The sequence below is a fragment of the Bactrocera neohumeralis genome, chromosome 2 (assembly GCF_024586455.1).
Source record: "Bactrocera neohumeralis isolate Rockhampton chromosome 2, APGP_CSIRO_Bneo_wtdbg2-racon-allhic-juicebox.fasta_v2, whole genome shotgun sequence".
Classification (NCBI taxonomy): Eukaryota; Metazoa; Arthropoda; class Insecta; order Diptera; family Tephritidae; genus Bactrocera; species Bactrocera neohumeralis.
In genome coordinates this window covers 3,944,477-3,964,039 of record NC_065919.1, presented here as the reverse complement: position 1 = coordinate 3,964,039, position 19,563 = coordinate 3,944,477, and the positions used below count along the sequence as shown (strand labels likewise).

Sequence of the window (19,563 nt, the reverse complement as noted above, 5' to 3'; positions counted from 1 at the left end):
TTGATTTTAATTATAAGTTATTTGCGATAATTATTTTCACTAGTTGCTCTGCCGGTGTCTACTCAAGCGTTGCCTACCGATTACGAGTGCTTAGAACACAAACGTATATTTGTCTAGCACCTGAGTGCGTTTGCGAAAATATGGCAAGGTTTTATGATAAACGGATGTCAAACGCCAGCTAACGGCGGACAATTGACGGATGATACACACACTTACAAACATGCATACGCCCATACGAGAGTATGTAAATAACTGTACACACGAATGTAGCGTCTATCTTTTGGAGTACATGTGTACATATCACATACTACAGCAATATACACATGTGTATAAACATATATTCTTTATAAATATTAATCAATCAAATGTTTTGGGTAATATACATATATTGTCATATCTGAACTTTTCGCGCACACTGTTTGTTAATTAAAATACAATATTTTGCTTTGCAAGTAATTCGTATTACTTCATGAGGGTTTTTTGCATTTGTCATGTGATTAAAATTTTAATTTTCAGTCATTTTTTTATCATATTAATTTCTTAAGTTTTTTGCGAAATTGCCAAAAATTAATTATTGCTGCTTATACATATGCATTTATGCGCAATTAAAAAAGCCAATTTGTACAAATAAGCAATTAAAAGTGTTTATTAGCGCTGGCTACCTGTTAGTATTGTTATTTATGACTCCTCTTAGCAACACAATTATTTTTTTTAATTTTTGTTTGGTATTAAAAAATAATACGGCTGGCATCGCTTTTCGCAGCAGTCATTAAATGGCTGTGGCTATTCAATCGCACAAGTGCACAGGAAGAAATACAATAAAACAACAACAAATAATTTTACTTTTAACACATGATTTATAGCCGCAAAATATTGAAGTCAATCCATCATCTGAATTGCGTTTGCGAAATTTTAGTGCTTTTATTCGAGTATTTTGGGTATTTTACAATGACTGGCCGGCGCTAAGTTCAAGTAAATTAAGTTGGAGTATTCATTTATTAAGGCGGATGGAGTCATGTGAGGAAGTTCACGCAAGTGAGGAAAGTTCTCTAAGTGTCTTTCACTTGGGCGTGCCCAGAAGCGCTTCTTTTACATATGGCTCAAGCAGCTCACGGCTTCCGCTCTTAAACAAAGTATCGTAGGGTAGCCAAGGAACATCCGTTTCAAAGCAAACTAAAGTGAGAAGGCGAACCATCTCACCCCAGGGTTGGGGGACCCGCCACGCCACCAATGAAAACGAAACAACAGCCTCGGACGAGAGACCTCTTGCCATCAAACAAACAGTCGGCGCACTCGCGACTTAGCTCCCACGTCACTGTTGACAGTTATAACTTCGAAGTCGTAGATAATTTTGTCTATCTTGGAACCAGTATTAACAGCAACAACAATGTCGGCCTCGAAATCCAACGGATCCAACTCTTGCCAATAAGTGCTACTTCAGACTGAGTAAGCTATTGAGAAGTAAAGTACTCATCATTTCCGTCCTGCTATATGGTGCAGAGGCGGGGACGATGACAACATCTGATGAGTCGACGTTACGAGTTTTCGAAAGAAAGGTTCTGCGGAAGATTTATGGTTCTTTGCGCATTGGCCACGACGAATATCGCAGTGGATGGAATGATAAACTGGGGCGGGGTTATGTTGTCTAGATGGAAGAGAACACGCCAGCTTTGAAGGTTTTTGATTTAATACCCGCCAGTGAAAGCAGAGGAAGACCTCCATTCCGTTGGAGAGATCAGGTAGAGAAGAACATGGCGGCAATTGGTACCTCCAATTGGCAAACAGAGAAAAGGGAGAACGACAGGCGCGCTGTTGTAAACTCGGCTATAAGCGCGTAGGCGGTGTCTACGCCAATAAAGAAGAAGAATCTACAGATTTCGATTAAGGTATCCGTAGCGCTGTAAATGATACTGAACAGCTATAGATATGCTCAATTAATTTAATTTAGTAATTTTAGACTAATTGGCCATGCAAAAGTGAAAATTTCTTTCGAGGAATTGAAATAACACTTGACAAGTGCCTCAATATGCCAGTCCAAATATATGCTAAGACGATTTCCGTGATCTTCGAAAACTAAAATTGTGATTGGGTTTTGCGAAGAAAGCCATAAACATGGCAGTCATTAGCATCCAAAAAACTTAACTTGAAGTAATTTTTTATCCTCTCAACACTTACTCATCTATTAATAATAACCTTTCCAATTTCCGACCAATTAATTCAGCAAATCTGTCTAAATTAATTATCTTCCTAAAAATTAGTTTTAAGTAATAACAGAATTGTCGATGAAAAATTCAATCAAATGTTTTTAAAAAGCAACCAGTCAATTGACTGCAATCCATGAATCCACAGGCCCCACTTAATAAGTACATATGAACACAGGGGACGTGTAAATAATTAATTCTCTTCAAGATAACAGTTTGCATGCTCATTTATTGATAATAAATGCAGGCGGCAATTGGTAAATTAAGTGACATTATTTTGGTAAAAGCATGTTCGGACAACGACGCCAGTGTCGCAATCTTAGTCGCCTTAGAGCCGCTCAAATGCAAAGTTCAATCAACTTGTTGCAAAAGCAGTGATGGAAGAGATGCAGCAGAGCATTTTGGTATTGTTGTAGTCAGCGTATGAATGATGAACGTCTTGCCGACCATTCTCTGAGTAATTTCATGAATCGGGGATGCTGACCGTAAGCCAATCCTATCACACAGATGTTGAATTGTGTAATCGATAATTTAAAGAACGCTGAAAATTACTATTTTGATTACTAAATTTTGATGACTTTTTAGAAATACAGCATTTGCATGAGGTTTTAAGTATGCCGTAAAGCAGTTACAAACCCACACCGATTTCTCAGCGCTCTATAAATCATTATCTTAATTTTACTCGTGTCTGCCTTTGAGCCGCATTCTGGCATTTGAATAGCGACTACGCGCCAATGAAAAAATGTAAAGATAATAACACAACAACACACTCAATAATAGCAGATGTAAACTTTTTTTTTGCGCTGACGACAATGTCTAACACGAACAACAACAATAAATACACTCAAAATATAACAATGGGAGAAATACATATCCGAACAATGAACCGGTATAATGAGCGGGGACTTCCGTTGTCAATGGTACACATTAAATATATTTACACTTCCAAACACACACACATATGCATACAATAATTTATGTTTTCGAGCTTATTCACAAAATAATGCAGATCATTGACGTGATCGGTGACAAAAAAAACAGCTGAAGAATAACAGCACAAATTTGTTGTAATATACGAATAATTTTGTTGGTATTAATTTAATATTCACCAAATGAAAAAATAAGCATTTGTTGAATTTTCGAAAAATGTATTCTTTTTTAGCGCTTTTTCGTAGTTATTGTTGTAGTTGTTTAATCACATGACTATTAGGGGATTCCCTGTGAATAACTGTACATTTATATGTATCTTTTACAAATATGCAGAAAAGATGAAGAAAGTGAAACATTGTCATGCCAAAATAAACAAAGTGCAAAACCTGTATCTTTATGTGTCTACACTCACGTGACTGTCTGATGATAATTATTCAAATACGAGCCATAATATTTTGATTGGAATTACTACGGCTGAATTTCAAAACAAATATCATACGAACGCTAACAGGTCACTGTCTTATTGGGAAAAACGCCAATAGACTGGGGATAGCATACAACATTACTGTACTAGATGCAGTTAAGAGGTGGAAGAAGAAGAGACTGTAGAACATCTTCAATACGGATACAAGGCTAGCAACTATCAGCCGCAGTTTTCTTGACGATGTCTCGAAAGTTGTACATATGAAATTTGCCACAGGGTGGTTCAGAGGGGTATTATAAGGGGTTTTGGTTTATGTGGTTTCGCAATTCCACCCTACCTATCCACCTACCCACTAATCCATTCCAAATCAATGCTGTTTAAATTTTCACAAAGATGCTTCAATTTCTCTAAATGACCCAAAGCATAATCCATTAGAAAATAACCCATATATGATAAGATTAATTTGATTGATTAATAAACGAGGATTTCACCGCGACCTTCGATCTATTGTACCCTCTCTTAAATCACAAGTACTCACATAGCCCCAGCATATTGATAAAGTCAATATTCTGCTGGGTGCCAGTGAAACGTTGTTATCCCTATTTGAAAATGTGGATTCAAGGCCTTTAACCTGCTTCTGCAGACTGTGCAGTCAATTAACAGGTGTTGTGGTGGTTCAGGCTCTCTGTCGCAGAACCAGCAATTTGTGGAAGAAGCTAGGCCCATGTGTGTAAATGCTTCTTCAGCTTGCAGTGGCCAGTGTAAAATGTGACCAGTAGTCTGAGTTTATCCCTAGGGAGGTTGATTGTATTATACTATAAGAATAGTTTGCCCACTACCAATGAATTATGTCTTTACTCAGAGTACACGAGCAATACATATATTTAAAAAAGCCCTCACTCGATTACTGGAAGTTTTTCAAACAGACGCTTTAAAGCTTCAGAAAAAAATAGATTTTTATCAAGTTCTTCCTCTTTCTTTGCTTCTCCCGACGGATACTACCGCAAATAATTTCAGAGCTGGACTGTTTTCATCCACACGGACGACATGATCTAGCTAGCTTAGGATGGAGTCATGTGTAGAAGTTCACGCAAGTGAGGAAAGTTCTCTGAGCGCCATCCACTTGAGAGTAGACAGAAACGATTATTTTACATATGGCTCAAGCAGCTCACGACTTCCGATCTTGGACCAAGTATCCTCTGTGTAAGCAAAGAACATCCGTTTGTAGGCAATCGGCCACAATATGCTATGATGGTGCGGTCTGAACAATATGTTTGAAAATTGTGGAATTATCTTGCACAATAATTCATGCCACATTTCATGAAAATATCTTTGATAATGGAAAAAGTTTTCCATGTGAGAACTTAATGTTGATCGATGAGTATGCATGGCAGCTGTATGATATAGTTGTACGATATTCCACAGGACGTGTGCAAAGTTTCAGTTCAATAACTCGAAAACTGAGGGACTAGTTCACGTATGTGCACACAGACAGATATGGCTATATTTGTATGTATGGATGTATACTTTATAGGGTCTCAGAATGTTACAAGTTTCCTGTTCAGGGTATAAGTACAAATTGTTAACATCAACCGGCGAGAGATTACATTACTCGTATTATTTTTTTTTTATTATTTTGCTTGAAGAAAATATTTGCAGAGTGTATTAAATTATATAATTGCATAAGTACATGCAGAAATAAAGCTGTGTAAACAATATTTAAAACCACGAATGCTACAAATAACTTAAAAAGTGCTGCTAACGGCATGTGTAAACACTTTATAAATTTGAAAATTTCGCCAAAGCACAAATTGGCAGAATAAATAAGAAGCACAGAAATCGGAAAAGTATACAAAGAATAAAAAAATAACAAAAAAATACAAAACCAAAAATTGCAATCTTCGAAGGATGCTTTTCTTTTACATACATATATGTATATGTATGTCAGTTTTTGTTTTTATACAGAATTTATTTACATCTATACAAGGGGCCAGTTTGAAGAACACAAAAATGTATACTTTATTTATTGACTTTACGCACTCGCGTTGTGATCTTGCTAAACAATAAATGATTTTGATAAGCATTTTACGCTAATCTGCTTTTGTTTTGTGTTTTTGCTAATACACTTTGACTTCATATTCTTAATATTATTATTATTTGTACAAAAAGAGGCTACACTTCCACTGTTATTTGTTATTTAATAGACAACTTTTGCATTTACATATTTATACGAGTAGATAGTTATATCAGTATGAATATATGTATGTACAATACATGTGTTTGCTTGTGTTATCAGTGCGGCTCACACAGTTGCTCTAAAACTGTGCCTTGTCAGCTGTTGATTAGAACTATCTCATCTCATTAGCTTCCGACGGCTCTGTGTTGACTATTTCATAAGTATGTTTACAGATGTAGTTGTCTACAAAACATTCCAGACTTTATTAGATTGTAAAAAAGTGTTGTGTTTTTGTGCCAAAAACAACTAAAATTACGAGTGAATGTATATAACTAACTTTATGGTCATAATAATGCGAATTTCATTCGCTTTGAGTCTTACGTATTTATTTTATTTTTATACTCAAAATTTACTCATATATTCGATATAGATCTTTTATGGCTGTTGACACTACAGTCTCGAGCTTGTGTATTGCGTAACATTTTAGAACAGTCAAAAATTCTGAGTACTTTAGCATCCCGCCAGAAATACCCTGGAATTCGCCCTCATGAACCTTCATTTTAGTTAAGTTTTCGGCTATCTGCCTCTTTCAGCGTGTTTTTTGTGAAAGCAGTAGCCATTAGGAACATAAGAGACCAACTCCGATTACAATGTATTATATATTAAAGACAAACTGCGTTCGATTTTTTTGTATCATGTTAGAGTATATGGCTTACGGAAGCAAAGTGAAAGTTTAATAAGGTTCTCAGAAAATAACCAGCCAAAGCCGTCGATCATAGACAAGAAAACAGAAGAATTCCTAGAACAATATTTAATTTAAAATTTGAATATACTTCTTGAATAAAATCCATATTCCAGAATAGGGAAAATTTTGGTCCAGTTGAATGCCAAAAACAGTTTAAATTTTAACTGTAAAATTATTATCGTCATTTCTTGTATCTTCTACTGGAGCATCGTGTTTTTAGTATCTACCATAATAGTCCGATATCGGCGGTTCCGAAAAGTGAGCATATGCAAAATTTCAAATCGATATCTCAAAAGCTGAGACACTAGTTCGAGTATATGTATATAGGCAGGCGGACAGGCAGATGGGCGGAAATGGCTAAATCGACTCAGTTCAGTATGTATGGTGTTTCAAACTTCGGCACCTATTCAGGGTATACAAAAATTGGCTCCAAAAGCACTTTCATCAAATTTTCGAAATATCTTGTCATTAAATATAGAGCATATTTATATCCATCATAATTACATTTAGTAATACGAGTATAATAATTTCTTAAGCTTTCTAAACTCACCAAAGTATGCGTGTACCCCAAACCGCTCTCATCCTCATCCGGATCGTCGATGCCAGCGGCACTATTGCCATTCGGCCGCCCAATGGACGAAGCATTAGAAGCGGTGCGCATTGGATGTACTTTGACATGTGTCAGTGATGGAACGGTGAGCAGAGATTCCATTTGGGCGGAGTTGGTGTTGGTGGGAAACTTCATTTTCGCAGGCGCGCACGAATATTACACGAAACTCACACGATTGTAGCACGTAAATGAGTTTATTTACACGAATTAAATCGAATGAATTTTTTTATTATTTTCGTTTCTGCTTTGCTCTATTTATTTTGTTAGTTTGTAATTATTATTTTTGTAGAAAACATTTTTAATATATTATATATTTTACATATTTTAAATCTTATTTATATAGATTTATTATTATTTTAAATAATATTTTGTATTACTTTACTTTGTTTTATAAAAAATGTTTATAGAAAGACACAAAAGATCACAATCCAAATTATTTTTTATAGTTGAAAAATTTATTTAGTTAATAATATATTTAATTATTATTTAAATTAATTGTTTATTAATATTTATTTGTGTTATACATGTATTTATATTTGATACCGATCCACGGTTTTTATATTGTATAACGGTTTTGGCTTTAATGTTGATTAAGTATTTATTTTTTACATTTTTGTAATTCTTTTTGGCAGTTTTCTATATTGCTCCGATTTGTAGCAATTTTTTACCAACAATTTTTAACACAATTCAATACAATACACAATTTATAGTTAATTAAATTCATTTTTAAAATTCATTTTTTAAACAATTCGAATTTTGTATTATAGTTAATTAAATTATTTTTGAAATTTAAATTTCAATTTTTTAAGTTATTTAACTCATTTTTTTACACAATTCGATGCTTTAAATTTTTTAGTTAATTAGTTTTTTTTTAATACATTTTGATATTTAACATTTTTTAGTTAATTAAGGTTTATTTTAATAAATTAATTTATTTAATTTTATTTTAATTTAATTAATTTTTTTTACAAAATTTGATATTTTAAATTTTTTAGTTAATTAAATTATTTTTTTTTTTAACAAATTTCGATATTTTCAAATTTTAGATAATTAAGTAATGTATTTTCAACTCAATTAAATATTTATTTTTTTTTCCATTTAATTAAATAGTTTTCTTAAACTTTGGTCTTAAATCAAGTGCTGTTTACTTAAATGTTCACTTTAATTCATTTAATGCCTTTATTTAAACGAAATATAATTTTTATTGCTTTAATAACTGTCACAAATTTCGTATGCATTCCTCGCCATTTAAACACCAACTCATTCACAAACAATTTTCCACACAAATTTCCTCCAGCCTCAACGCGCACGACAGTTAATCTTCGCCCTAACTCCGGCGACGAGCACTTCAATCTCGCAGAGTGGCGAACTTAGCTCTGACTTGCACTGCGGTGATTCTGTTGATTGCCAAGTTATCCGCCGACAACAAATAAAATGCAACAACAACAAAAAATTTACAAAAAAACACACACAAACACAAATAAATCAAATCTCGTAGAGGAAGTAGCGAAGAAAGAATTCTTTTGCAGCAGCAACGAACCAGCAACAACAAATTTTAAGCGCTTTAGCCGTAGCTGTAGGAATATTTCACTCGCGTACGCGTTCGCTGACGGATCATCAGTTTCGACTACGCGTTAAACGCATTTGACTTTGATACTACTACTCGGCGAATATTAGTAGTAGATTTATACGAATATTGTCAACATAGCGCAGCAACAACAATAACAAGGCGACGAGTCGGCACTTCACGAAACGGAGTCATACACTGGCGTATATATGTATGCACGTGTGTAGGTATGCTTGTGGCTAGGTGATCGTCAATTGATCGTTTGTTTGGCTCGGCGATTCGGCATTTCACGCGGCTGCGTGATGTTTGTTTGTATGTCTTACGTCGCTTTGAAGCGTATTGAAGTCTCGCAGTATCGCTGAGTTGTTCAGTACTTAAGTTGTTGGTTTATTGGGTTATTGGACGGCTTGAATTGCATTTGATTGTGCGATAATGCCTGTTTGGTTGGCTGATAAGTCTTGTAAGACACAGGCAAGTGTATTCGTGTGTGTGTTGGTAGAAGCTGTAGCTGCGTGCATATATTAGGATGAGTGATATGCTTGGATTTATTGTTGTTGCACATACCGCATGACTGCTTTCACACGAGATGATCTTGTAAATAAAAGAAATGCACGTGACTGACTTGGCGCGCCCTTTGTGTGTGTGAGTATGTGCGTGTATGTCTTTGGGGTATGGGTGCACTAGGGAGTCATTCCTACATACATAGGTTCATATTCATATGTATGTATTTGTAGCATGGCACAAAGTAAATAGCAACAACTAAGCATTATTCATCCAATTGAACGCTTTCACTGTGTTTCTGTGCGCTTCGTTACGCGTGGGTTCCCCGCTGGAGTGGTACTCCATAATGTCACATGTCCACACGGTGTGCTCTCTAAGAAGTTTGAACTTGTTGAGAAAAGCAAATAAACACACACACGTGTAAGTTAATCAAAAATCGGCACACGGTCAAACATATCGATTTATAATTTTTCAGCACTACACAGGTTGGCCTCACTAAATTGTGGTGGCTAGAAGTGGCACACTATCGTATTGACTACGAAATAAGTGCTTGTTGTCGCAGATAATGTGGACACACTTAATTTGTCAATATCAAATGTAAATTTTAATTTTTTACTCACATCAACACACATTCACATATGTATGCATATTATTATTTTTAGTAATCACAAACTAATCGGCGCATTCATCAGTATTCACACAATCACATTTTCAGCGCCAGTTTACGAAAATCTCACAGGGATATTATCTGAAAGAGTCAAAATGCGCGTGCGATTAGTTTTATGGCAACAATATATACATCTTTAATTATCTAAAGGCAATAAAATAATAAAAAAGGTGAAGAAAATATTTTTAAAATTTATAACTGTCCAAAAATTTGCAAACGAGATATTTTATGGCACTCCCCTGTTTGCTTTTTATATCATATCATAATCTGATTGTCTATCATTTGGCGTTTTTATAGCACATTTTTATTATATTATAATTTTTCTTTCAAATTCCGTTTATTATGCATGAGTTTGTATGTACATATGTACATTTATATATGTATACGAAGTTGGTTGCCGTTACTCTATTATAGTATTGAGTATGAGTCTGACATACAAAAAATTATATATGTATGTATATGTTTGTACGTATGTATTAATGTATCATTACCCAAATATACTATCTTTTGCAAAGAAAACACTTCAAACGCATGTTCTACAGCGTATCACTCCTATAACCTCAACTTACTCGGCGAATTTCTAGCATTGAGGGCACAAAATACAAACATAGAACCCCGTTATGTGAACCAACATAATTAAACGATGTTTCTTTTACCGCACGAGGGCTAAAAGTTAGTGTGGCAGCCAGGGGAGAGTATTTTTTAACACTCTAACCTAGTTTCCTTCTTATCTCTGAAATGTCGATGAATCTGTAAATATGTTTTTGTTTTACGTTATCTTATAATGCTAAATCCAATTTAAAACAGTGAATAATCGAAGAATTTTAGGACTTAAAAAGTTTTTCTCTAATTCCGACAAATAAAAATAATTATTGCGCTTCGGACATTCTTTCTTAGTATCGTGTGGTGTTTACCTTTTTCTGATGTGAACCGTATTTCATGGTAGTCAGAATGGGCAAGGTCTGAACTATAAGGCGTAAGTGGCAAAATTACCCAGCCGCTGTTCTTCAAACAGTTTTTCAACCGCTCTTGATCATGAGGAAAATTATTGCCACGTGTCTAGTCGCAATTCCTGGTGTTTTTCGAAAATCGCTCACTTCGATTTGATGAGTTGGTGACAGTAGCGTTCCCCAAAAATGTTTCAGCCGATTTAAGAAGCTCGTAATACAGCTCCCTCACCTGATCCCATCAAATACAGCGCATTGCCTAGGCGCCATGAAAATTCGGCTTTGTTGTAATTTTGGTCGGTAGGCCAGATTTCACATATTGGATATAACCAAAATACGACGACTCCCGGCTGAGGTTTTCTTCATAAGTAATGAAGTAGAACTCCAGCCACAAATACTTTTCCGAACATAATTAAGTGAAAAAATTCTTGTTTTTTACAGTTGAAACGTGTGCTCTAAGGCTCAGAGAAACTTGGTATAAGAAACTGCCGAAATTCTCTCGTCGCAGAGGCCACACACATACACACATAGTGGATGGGAAGAAGTCGAAAGAGAAGAGGCGCAGTGAGCATTTTCTCGGATGAATCGAAGCTAGGATTGAAGATTGGGGAGTTTTATCTAAGGAGATTTCCGTTAAATTTACCCTTAATTGACAACCAGCTTCTATGCGACTGTGAAATCATTTTGACTTAGAGTAGAATGCAGGAGATCTACTGAATTACTAGCTCTGAGCAAAGTTTCCCTTGTTCTTACAGGACATTGTCCTATGGACATTCTTGCAGTGAGAAAAGCCAATACTAGTAGTCTAAGTTGTACGGAAGAGGGTGAGGTGGAAAGATCCAGGTACTTTACCCTTCATTCTCTAGCCTTTGCCGGACTAATGCTGAAACATCTCTGTAAACTTACCTTCGGCGAACCAAAGAAGACTAACACAACAAACCGGCGAGAATGCTGTCAAGTTCCCTCTTAGGTCAACCTCTTAACCGAACCTAACTTCAAATGAATGACATACATAAAAATACGTACAAGGACAGTGACTTATGATTTTCCAGTGAATAATGGGAGGAGTTTTTTTAGACCCCATACCATTTAATATGAAAAACAACTGTAGCATACTAGTACTCAACTGACCCTATCATCAAAGTTGCTTTCTATAATTACTTGTCATACATTATTCCTATTATGTAATACTACTTTAAATCCATAAAACTATTGCGTAATAATTATGGAAATTCATGATATGCGATCGTAAAATGCAGCTTCAATAATTTCTCACTTTATCGCGAGGTTTTTAATTAATCGACATTGAGAGCCCAGCTTTCCCACTTTGGCACACTTATCTAAATATTGGTGTTAACATTTGTTCACGTATTTAGCACAGTTTGTTAAAGCTTTTGTCATGCTAATTATTGCTAACTGTAGTGCTAAGTAAATATGGACATACTATATATATAAACAAATGTACATATTACTTAAAGTATTCTAAACTAGCGACGTAACAAGTGCCGTTCAATTCAGTTACGAAGAAGAGCAAATACAAAACCGAAGAAAAAAATAAAACAAATAATTGCGAAATAATGTAAAAAATTGACAATCAGAGAAGCGTGACTGCTATATTTAGACAATAAGTTGAAACGTTTAAGGTCTCCCAAGACACGGAGAATTATTGGCAAATCAAGGTGTGATATTTTGTAAGATATTGAGATTTTTTACTATAAAAAATATTTTTTCTTTATTGGCGAAGACTTAGGTGTTTTTTTCGTGGCGGGTCTCAAACCCAGCGCACAACCCCAGGGGGATGCCTCGCCTTCTTACTTTAGCTCAGCTTCAAACGGATATTTTTAAATACCCAAAGGATATTTGGTCTGAGACCGGAAGTCTTGAGCTGCTTGAGCCATATGTGAAAGAATTGTTTCTGGACATTCCCCAGTGAATGGCGCTTAGAGAACTTTTCCTCACTTGCGTGACCCTCTACATATGGCTCCATCCTCCATAGTACATTATTTAAGTGTATGGCTTGAAGATTAAAAGTAAAAAGTTAGCATTACATAGTTAAAATCAGAAGAAGAGTTTCCAAAGTGGTTTTTCGAATATCAAGTCGTTGAAATTTTATTGCGGAGAATTATGTAAAATACTGTGTTTCTGTGTAATTTGAGCTTTTATGGAAAATGTTTCCGATCGGCTGTCAGTTCCTTGAACAATCGAAGGGTGAACAAGTCTTTAAAGAGCAAATTCACCAAGTAAGTGCTTTATTTTAATATACTAACACTCGAAACACCCAAAAATAGCCATTGTATACTAGAAAGTAGCAATACTAGTGGACAATTAAAGAGTTGACCAAATTGATTTTAGAGCTCTTGGTATTCGACTAACCGGATTAACTGGATAGGACATTATTCGAATAATAATAATCGGGTGTTGCAGTATCCGAAGGGATAGTCCGCACATATACTTACATATCTTTTCACAAATTTAAAACAAGGAAAAAATGCTTCTAAAACCACTTCTAAAATATTGTCCTAAATTTTCAAGTTGATCTGAGTAATAGTTTCGGAGATACAGGCTTGAGAACTTGTGTGCTGGAAGCCAGCTGAGCAAGTGCGCCGTCATTAAACGCGTTTTTCTCGAAATTTGTTTTTGATGTTGGTTGGTTGATTTCTCGAGAACTCAACCGATCTTTATGATGTTTTACACAGGTCTTTGAGATACAATTCTTAAAGACTTGGAGGAAGGATTTTTTTGATTACAACTATGTATTTGAAAAAAAAGTTTCGCGAAATTGTCATTTTTTTTTGTAAAAATGTTTGTTAAAAATCCAATTTTCAGTTTTTTTTCCTTCGTTCAAGTTTTAAGTTAAAGTTTTAACTAAAACATGTTTTTCACTTTAGATGAAACTGTAAGGAGTTATCCGGCCGACGCTTCCGACCCATCTTTTTCCGAGGGGTCACCGGAAATGGCGGTGGCCGAGCTTAAAATACTTTTTCCAAAAATTTCAATTTTTTTTTTAATAGTGAGAGTTAAAAAATTGTTGAAAAAGTTTGTTTTTTACTCGAGGACTCCCATGTAACCCCTTAATTGGTTAATATTGATACAAACGGTTACAAACCAGATATTCGAATAATAGGTTTTCAAATTACTGGAATAATTTTAAGAGACCTAGTTGATATATGGACTCTTATTATTAATACATTATTTTTTTACATTTTTATAACATCTACTTTTGTCCCCAATGAAACCAAAAGACATCTGTGTATTTTCGAAATTCGCTAATACATAAATCACAATATACTCGTACTTATAAAAATTCCAGATACTCCAAAAGCAGGTGAATCGCAATTTATAACCAAATATGCTAATTGATTTTGTCAACATAAATGCAGTCACATTTTATATGTTTATAACTATTTCGCTCTCTTCTTATCACATCTAATTATAATTAGCGGTAAATGTTGACGTCGCCAGCAAGCATTGACGAACGATCAATCGTAGTGAAATCGGTTCATCGATTATGGAAGCGGAATTGTTTGTGGCAACAAACATTTGACAACACCAAGCCTTCAAATTGTGCTACAACAACAAAGGTTTCAAAATAGTTCACGGAGTAAGTACCTTCCAGTTTAATGAAATTATACAAAGTTTATTAATTTGTTTGTTAATTTGTATACATAAAATGCTTATATAAATCGGTGACAGAAAGTGTAAATTGTAAATATTAGAAAATCACCTAGATTTCGCAATATAACCGCATTCTTAATTAAAAAATTCTTTCTTATGTTTACAATTCCTTTGGACACATACATATGTAAAAAAATACTTAGTATTTCTAAATGAAAAAAAAATGGCAAAACCTAAAGGCTTAAAATATAATTTTGCACTTTAAAAATAAATCATAAAATACTTTCCAGACATGACTACGAATGTAGACTAGCTCATAGTACAAACAAAATTTGTCATACATATTTGAATGGAACGTATGAATTACAAAGAATAAAATAAAAACAAATTTTCGAAAAATTAATATATACAAGCGGGTTGTAAGAAATACAAAAATTACATTAAATTTTTATATCCTTTTTTAGTTTTGCAATTTTTGGTTGGAATTCAGGAAGAAAGTGAACGTTAAAACACAAAATATGACAACGTAAATATGGCGGTTCGTAAAATGTTTAACACTTTGAATTTTATTAATACAATTTAGAGATATACAACAAGTAAGGAAGTGCTAAGTTCGGGTATAACCGAACATTTCATACTCTTGCAATTTGCAAGGACTAAAGCCGGTGTAATACCTTCAGATACATTGGCTTGTTAGTTATATGCGGTGTAGGGTAAGTTTTCACCCGATTTTATTCATTCTAAGCACAAAGATTCACCGTTATTAGAAAACACGCCTTCTTAATTTTATTAAGATAACCCATATATTAGCCGATATACATATGTAGTATAAAGTCAGCCGGAAGTACGAAAATTTTCATATTATGTATATTGGGGCTTAGGGAAGTATTGACCCGATTCAATACATTTTCGACACACAGACATACTATTATAAATAAAGGATTCTCTCCAAATTTCAATTATTTACATCACACATTGACCGATATTTTCGGTAAAACGTCAGCTATAAGCACTGGGGTCCAAATATTCGCTTTTATCTCGTTATATTAATTTCTTCTTTATTTGTATACTGGAAAGTGAGAGAATCAATTTTTTTCATTTTATTATATGAGAAGTAGGCGTGGTTGTAGTTCGATTTTATTTTCACACTGTAACATATGAATATCAGACAAATTTTATGTACTGAATTTGGTTGAAATCGATCCATCAGGTCCCGATTGTGATTTCACGAAAATATAGGTAGTCTCATCCGATTCCATCATTTTCACACCGTCGGTGGGAGTTCTTATAAAATTGCTCTAGGCGAATTTGGTTGTTGTAGCTTTAGTGGTTTAGTAGACAGTTACAGTTCAATATCTTAATATAGTGATTAGGTTTTTGTTTAAGTATTATGGGCGTGGTAGGGGAGGGGAGGTCGATTACGTCCATCATTCTCAATTTTTTGCCAAGGAACACGTATGCCAAGTTTAATGACGATATCTCAATTTTTACTCAAGTTACGGCTTGTACAAACAGACAGCCGGACGGACAGACAGACAGTCCTGAACTCAGGATGTAATTTATATAATTTTTTTTTAAATATATACTTATGAACATTAAATATGTACGCACGAACATATTATTTTGACTGCTAGTGTATGTGTTTATATGTATCTTGCAACTGTTTGTTGTTCCAGGTAATTTTGATTTAAAATAAGAATTTTTGCTTGAATAAATTATTATCAGCTATTGAATTGTATTTAGCTGCATTGTATACATATGTATATACCAAACAGATGTATGAACTTACATGTGTACATATTGCATTTGCGGCACAGTTTTAAATCAAGAAGATGACGCAAAACTCAAAAGTGTGTATGCACAGAAATGTAACTAAAATACTCAATAAAAAATATTCTATGAAATTAAGAAAAAATATAATTTTATTGATGTATTTATTCATATTCGTAAGTAAATTTTAATTTAAATAACATTTCATTGCTCTTTTAATGCAAATCACAGTTTAATAAAGTTGGTGACGCTTGGTTATTTAATTACAAAGCTAATATTTAAATATTTCAACGTTTTTTGCAAATTAATTCCAAAATTTAATCACTTAATTGCTTGCTCTTTCCACGCTCTTTCACAACATACCATTACATGTACATACATATGTATATTTATGCACGTGTGTTTAAATAAGTAAATAAATTTATTCAGATTATTTTATTTTTGGCACTTCAAATCTTCCGATACATTTAAAATCAACCACAAAACACTTTTCATCTCTAAATGTGTATTTATTTATAAATGTATGTTTGTATGTATGAAAGCCTGTTTGTATGGTTGCATGATAAGTCAAACTTAGCATGACAGGTTTTGTTTTTATTGACTAGTGAATCCTTCTTTGCTGCATAAAAGTCACTTGACACTGCCGAACTTGCCTTCTTTCCTACCTGCTCGTCTGCGCAGCCGATTTGGCAACACTTCACCATATTCTCCACTCACTTTTTATATGCGCACCATTATAAAATACAATAAATAAATAAATATTAAAGCAAAAACTGGTCAAAATTTGCAGACGAAAAAATCGCTGAAATGTTAAAGCGCACACAATATATGTATGTATCTGCATAAGTATGTACACACATTTGTATGTCAGAACGTCAAAAAAAAAAAACACTCAACAACCGACGTCCGACGATTTCCACAACACACTGAATGGATTTGTTGTGATTTGATGTTGTTTTGGTGGCAGTGGCTGTTGCTGTTGCCATTGCCATTGCTGCTACTGTTGAACATCTATGTATGTACAAACGTATTAGCGCAACAAAAACTGCAACAACAACCAGCAATAAAAGTGTAAGAAAGTTGGTAGATCTCAAATTACAGCAAAAACGAAAAATAGTAACAATAACAATAAACAATTTGCACTAACTAACTGCTTGTTGTTGCTGTTTTTGCATATCTTTTCCAATGCAGCTTGTTTCAACAGCTGATAACTTAACCGACCCCCAACTGGAGGCTCACTAACTAGCAGCTAAATACGTGTGTGTCACATATATGTATATACATATATGTACATGTGTGCGAGTAGCACTCACTCATCACAACTGATTGGCATTCTGCTAAGTAAGTACCTGCTACTGGTTGCCCAGCTGCGCACCGGTCTGTCGGCATTGTCATTGCGCTTTGTTATTGTTGCTATTGCCATTACTATTGCTATTACTGTCGCCTTTTACTACTCGTTCGTTAGTATTTGTTGTTGTTGCTCATAAATGTATATATGCACTTTTCATTAATTTATTCGTTTTATTATTACTTTCGCACAATTTATTGCGGTGAGCGTTAATTACAACGACTAATCGCACTTTGTTGCCAATATTCACACTCTTTTCCGGGCATGGAAGCACTCAAATCACTTCCACTATCCATAATGCGCTCTCCTTTGCGCTCTAATTCACTGGCTTCTGACAATGTTGCTCTGTTGTTGGCATCTTGCGCCAAAGTATTTTGTATTTTATTGTTGTGTGTATTTATATATCACAGATTCTGTTGTTGTTGTGGTTGTTCTAAATATTGATGGATGCTGTTTTTGTAAGTTTATCGTTTGTGGTAGACATTGTTAGCATCCGTGTTGTTGTATTTTGGTCTGCTGTCACCGGTGTTGTTGTTAAGCATGTAGTTTTTAAATGCCGAACAAGTGTTTTGCCGCGTCGCTGGAATATAACGAGTAATCGGTTAACAGAAGCGTTACGAGTAGTTGGATAATGTAAATAATCGTCCGTGTTCGTATAGGTTATGGATGAGTTTATGTTTTATAGTGTGCTGCTCTGCAAATAAGTAGCGATATTCAGGCACTTCTTGAGATGGCTATATATATGTATGTATATATATCATAGGCATGTCTTTGCATTTACTATTAGTTTCTGATTTCCTTAATAATTTCATAGGTCGACATTCATTATTATAAGTACATATCTTTGGGACTTTCGTGCTTTTACTTGTTGGTACAAGAGTTAGACACTCTTTAAGCATGATTGAGCAAATCACCGGTCTGTATTTTATATAAATATAGTTTAGTTATCTTAGAGAAAATTAAAAAGGTGTTGTGTGAGTTTTTATTATTTATGACATCGCTCCACAAACTTTTACAAAAGTACTGTCTGTCAGAAACACTCTTCAAATATGTCAGTGGAGGTCTTACGTTAAAAAAATTGAATTTTAGTTTTAACTTCCGCCTGAGATTGAAATTGGCAAATTAGAGTATGATCAGACGCTCAGCATTACTAAACCCCAAAAATCTATATACATACATATGTATATGAATTGATCCGTAGAGCTTACCACTCGATGCGAATCTGCAGACATTAAATTGTGCACTGCAATAGTTGCAAATGTATTTCCTCCTTTTCTGAATGTATTATCTTCACGGGTCTAACAATTTGCTAAGTAATCGGTATTCTATTTCCAGCGCAGGCAAGTCCACTTAACCAAGCGTTCAATAATTGTTTAGCGACTAGGGGACTGATAAAACAAACGAATTGGGAGAATGTTTTCAATCACTAAAATAACAACAAGTAATCGGTTTTCATCGAGGCAATAAAAATATGTTTGAACCATAAGTAAATGTGACGTCTTACATTTGAACTTGGTTGGAATGAAAAGATAGGAGACAGCTGTTAAGCGAATGCGGAAAATATAGACATGCATTCATATGTATATACGAACAGGCATACCATACATGCATACTTACAGAGTATATTTTGTATATATTTTATACATATGTATAATTATATACATACTACGTGCAAAAATAGATGTCATTAAAAATTATGGGATTCTTATTAAAAGCCACTCATAAAAATCAAATGAAAGAAAATAACAAATGTATTTATATAGGCGTGAGTAGGTGTTTATTTTACATATGTATGGATATGTAAACACATACAAATGTATACATGTATGTATACACCTATGTATGTATAAATGTACAACACTTAGCGGAATTGCAAGCACTTTTTTAGTGTTCCACGATGTATTCACACAAGCTTCTAGAGTAAGTATGTGTGCTCATGGTGATGATAATTACAACAAGCACTAACTTAAATAGTGTGAAAAAATGCTCATTCACTTAATTGCGTAAATATTACAACAACAAAAACTATCACAAACTGAATGCAAATAATAGAAAAATTGAA

At 34.2% G+C, this 19,563-nt stretch overlaps 1 protein-coding gene and 1 long non-coding RNA gene across 4 annotated transcripts in view; both read right to left on the bottom strand.

The window, feature by feature from the left end:
• LOC126751157 (chloride channel protein 2) overlaps positions 1-7,413 on the bottom strand; it is a 49,006-nt gene extending 41,593 nt beyond the window's left edge. Inside the window, exon 1 of one of the 3 annotated variants that reach the window (XM_050461185.1) lies at positions 7,027-7,413. In XM_050461185.1, coding sequence (XP_050317142.1) covers positions 7,027-7,221 — 195 coding nt within the window. In that variant the 5' untranslated portion in view covers positions 7,222-7,413. The remainder of the gene's footprint in view (positions 1-7,026) is intronic. The other 2 variants (XM_050461192.1, XM_050461187.1) reach the window with 2 other exon arrangements.
• Positions 7,414-8,015: 602 nt separating this feature from the next.
• On the bottom strand, positions 8,016-17,366 carry LOC126751183 (uncharacterized). Its single transcript, XR_007665855.1, has 2 exons — positions 16,819-17,366; positions 8,016-9,902 (listed from the first exon to the last, which is right to left on the bottom strand). It is a non-coding gene; the product is annotated as an uncharacterized LOC126751183 (long non-coding RNA).
• Between the last annotated feature and the right edge of the window lie 2,197 nt (positions 17,367-19,563).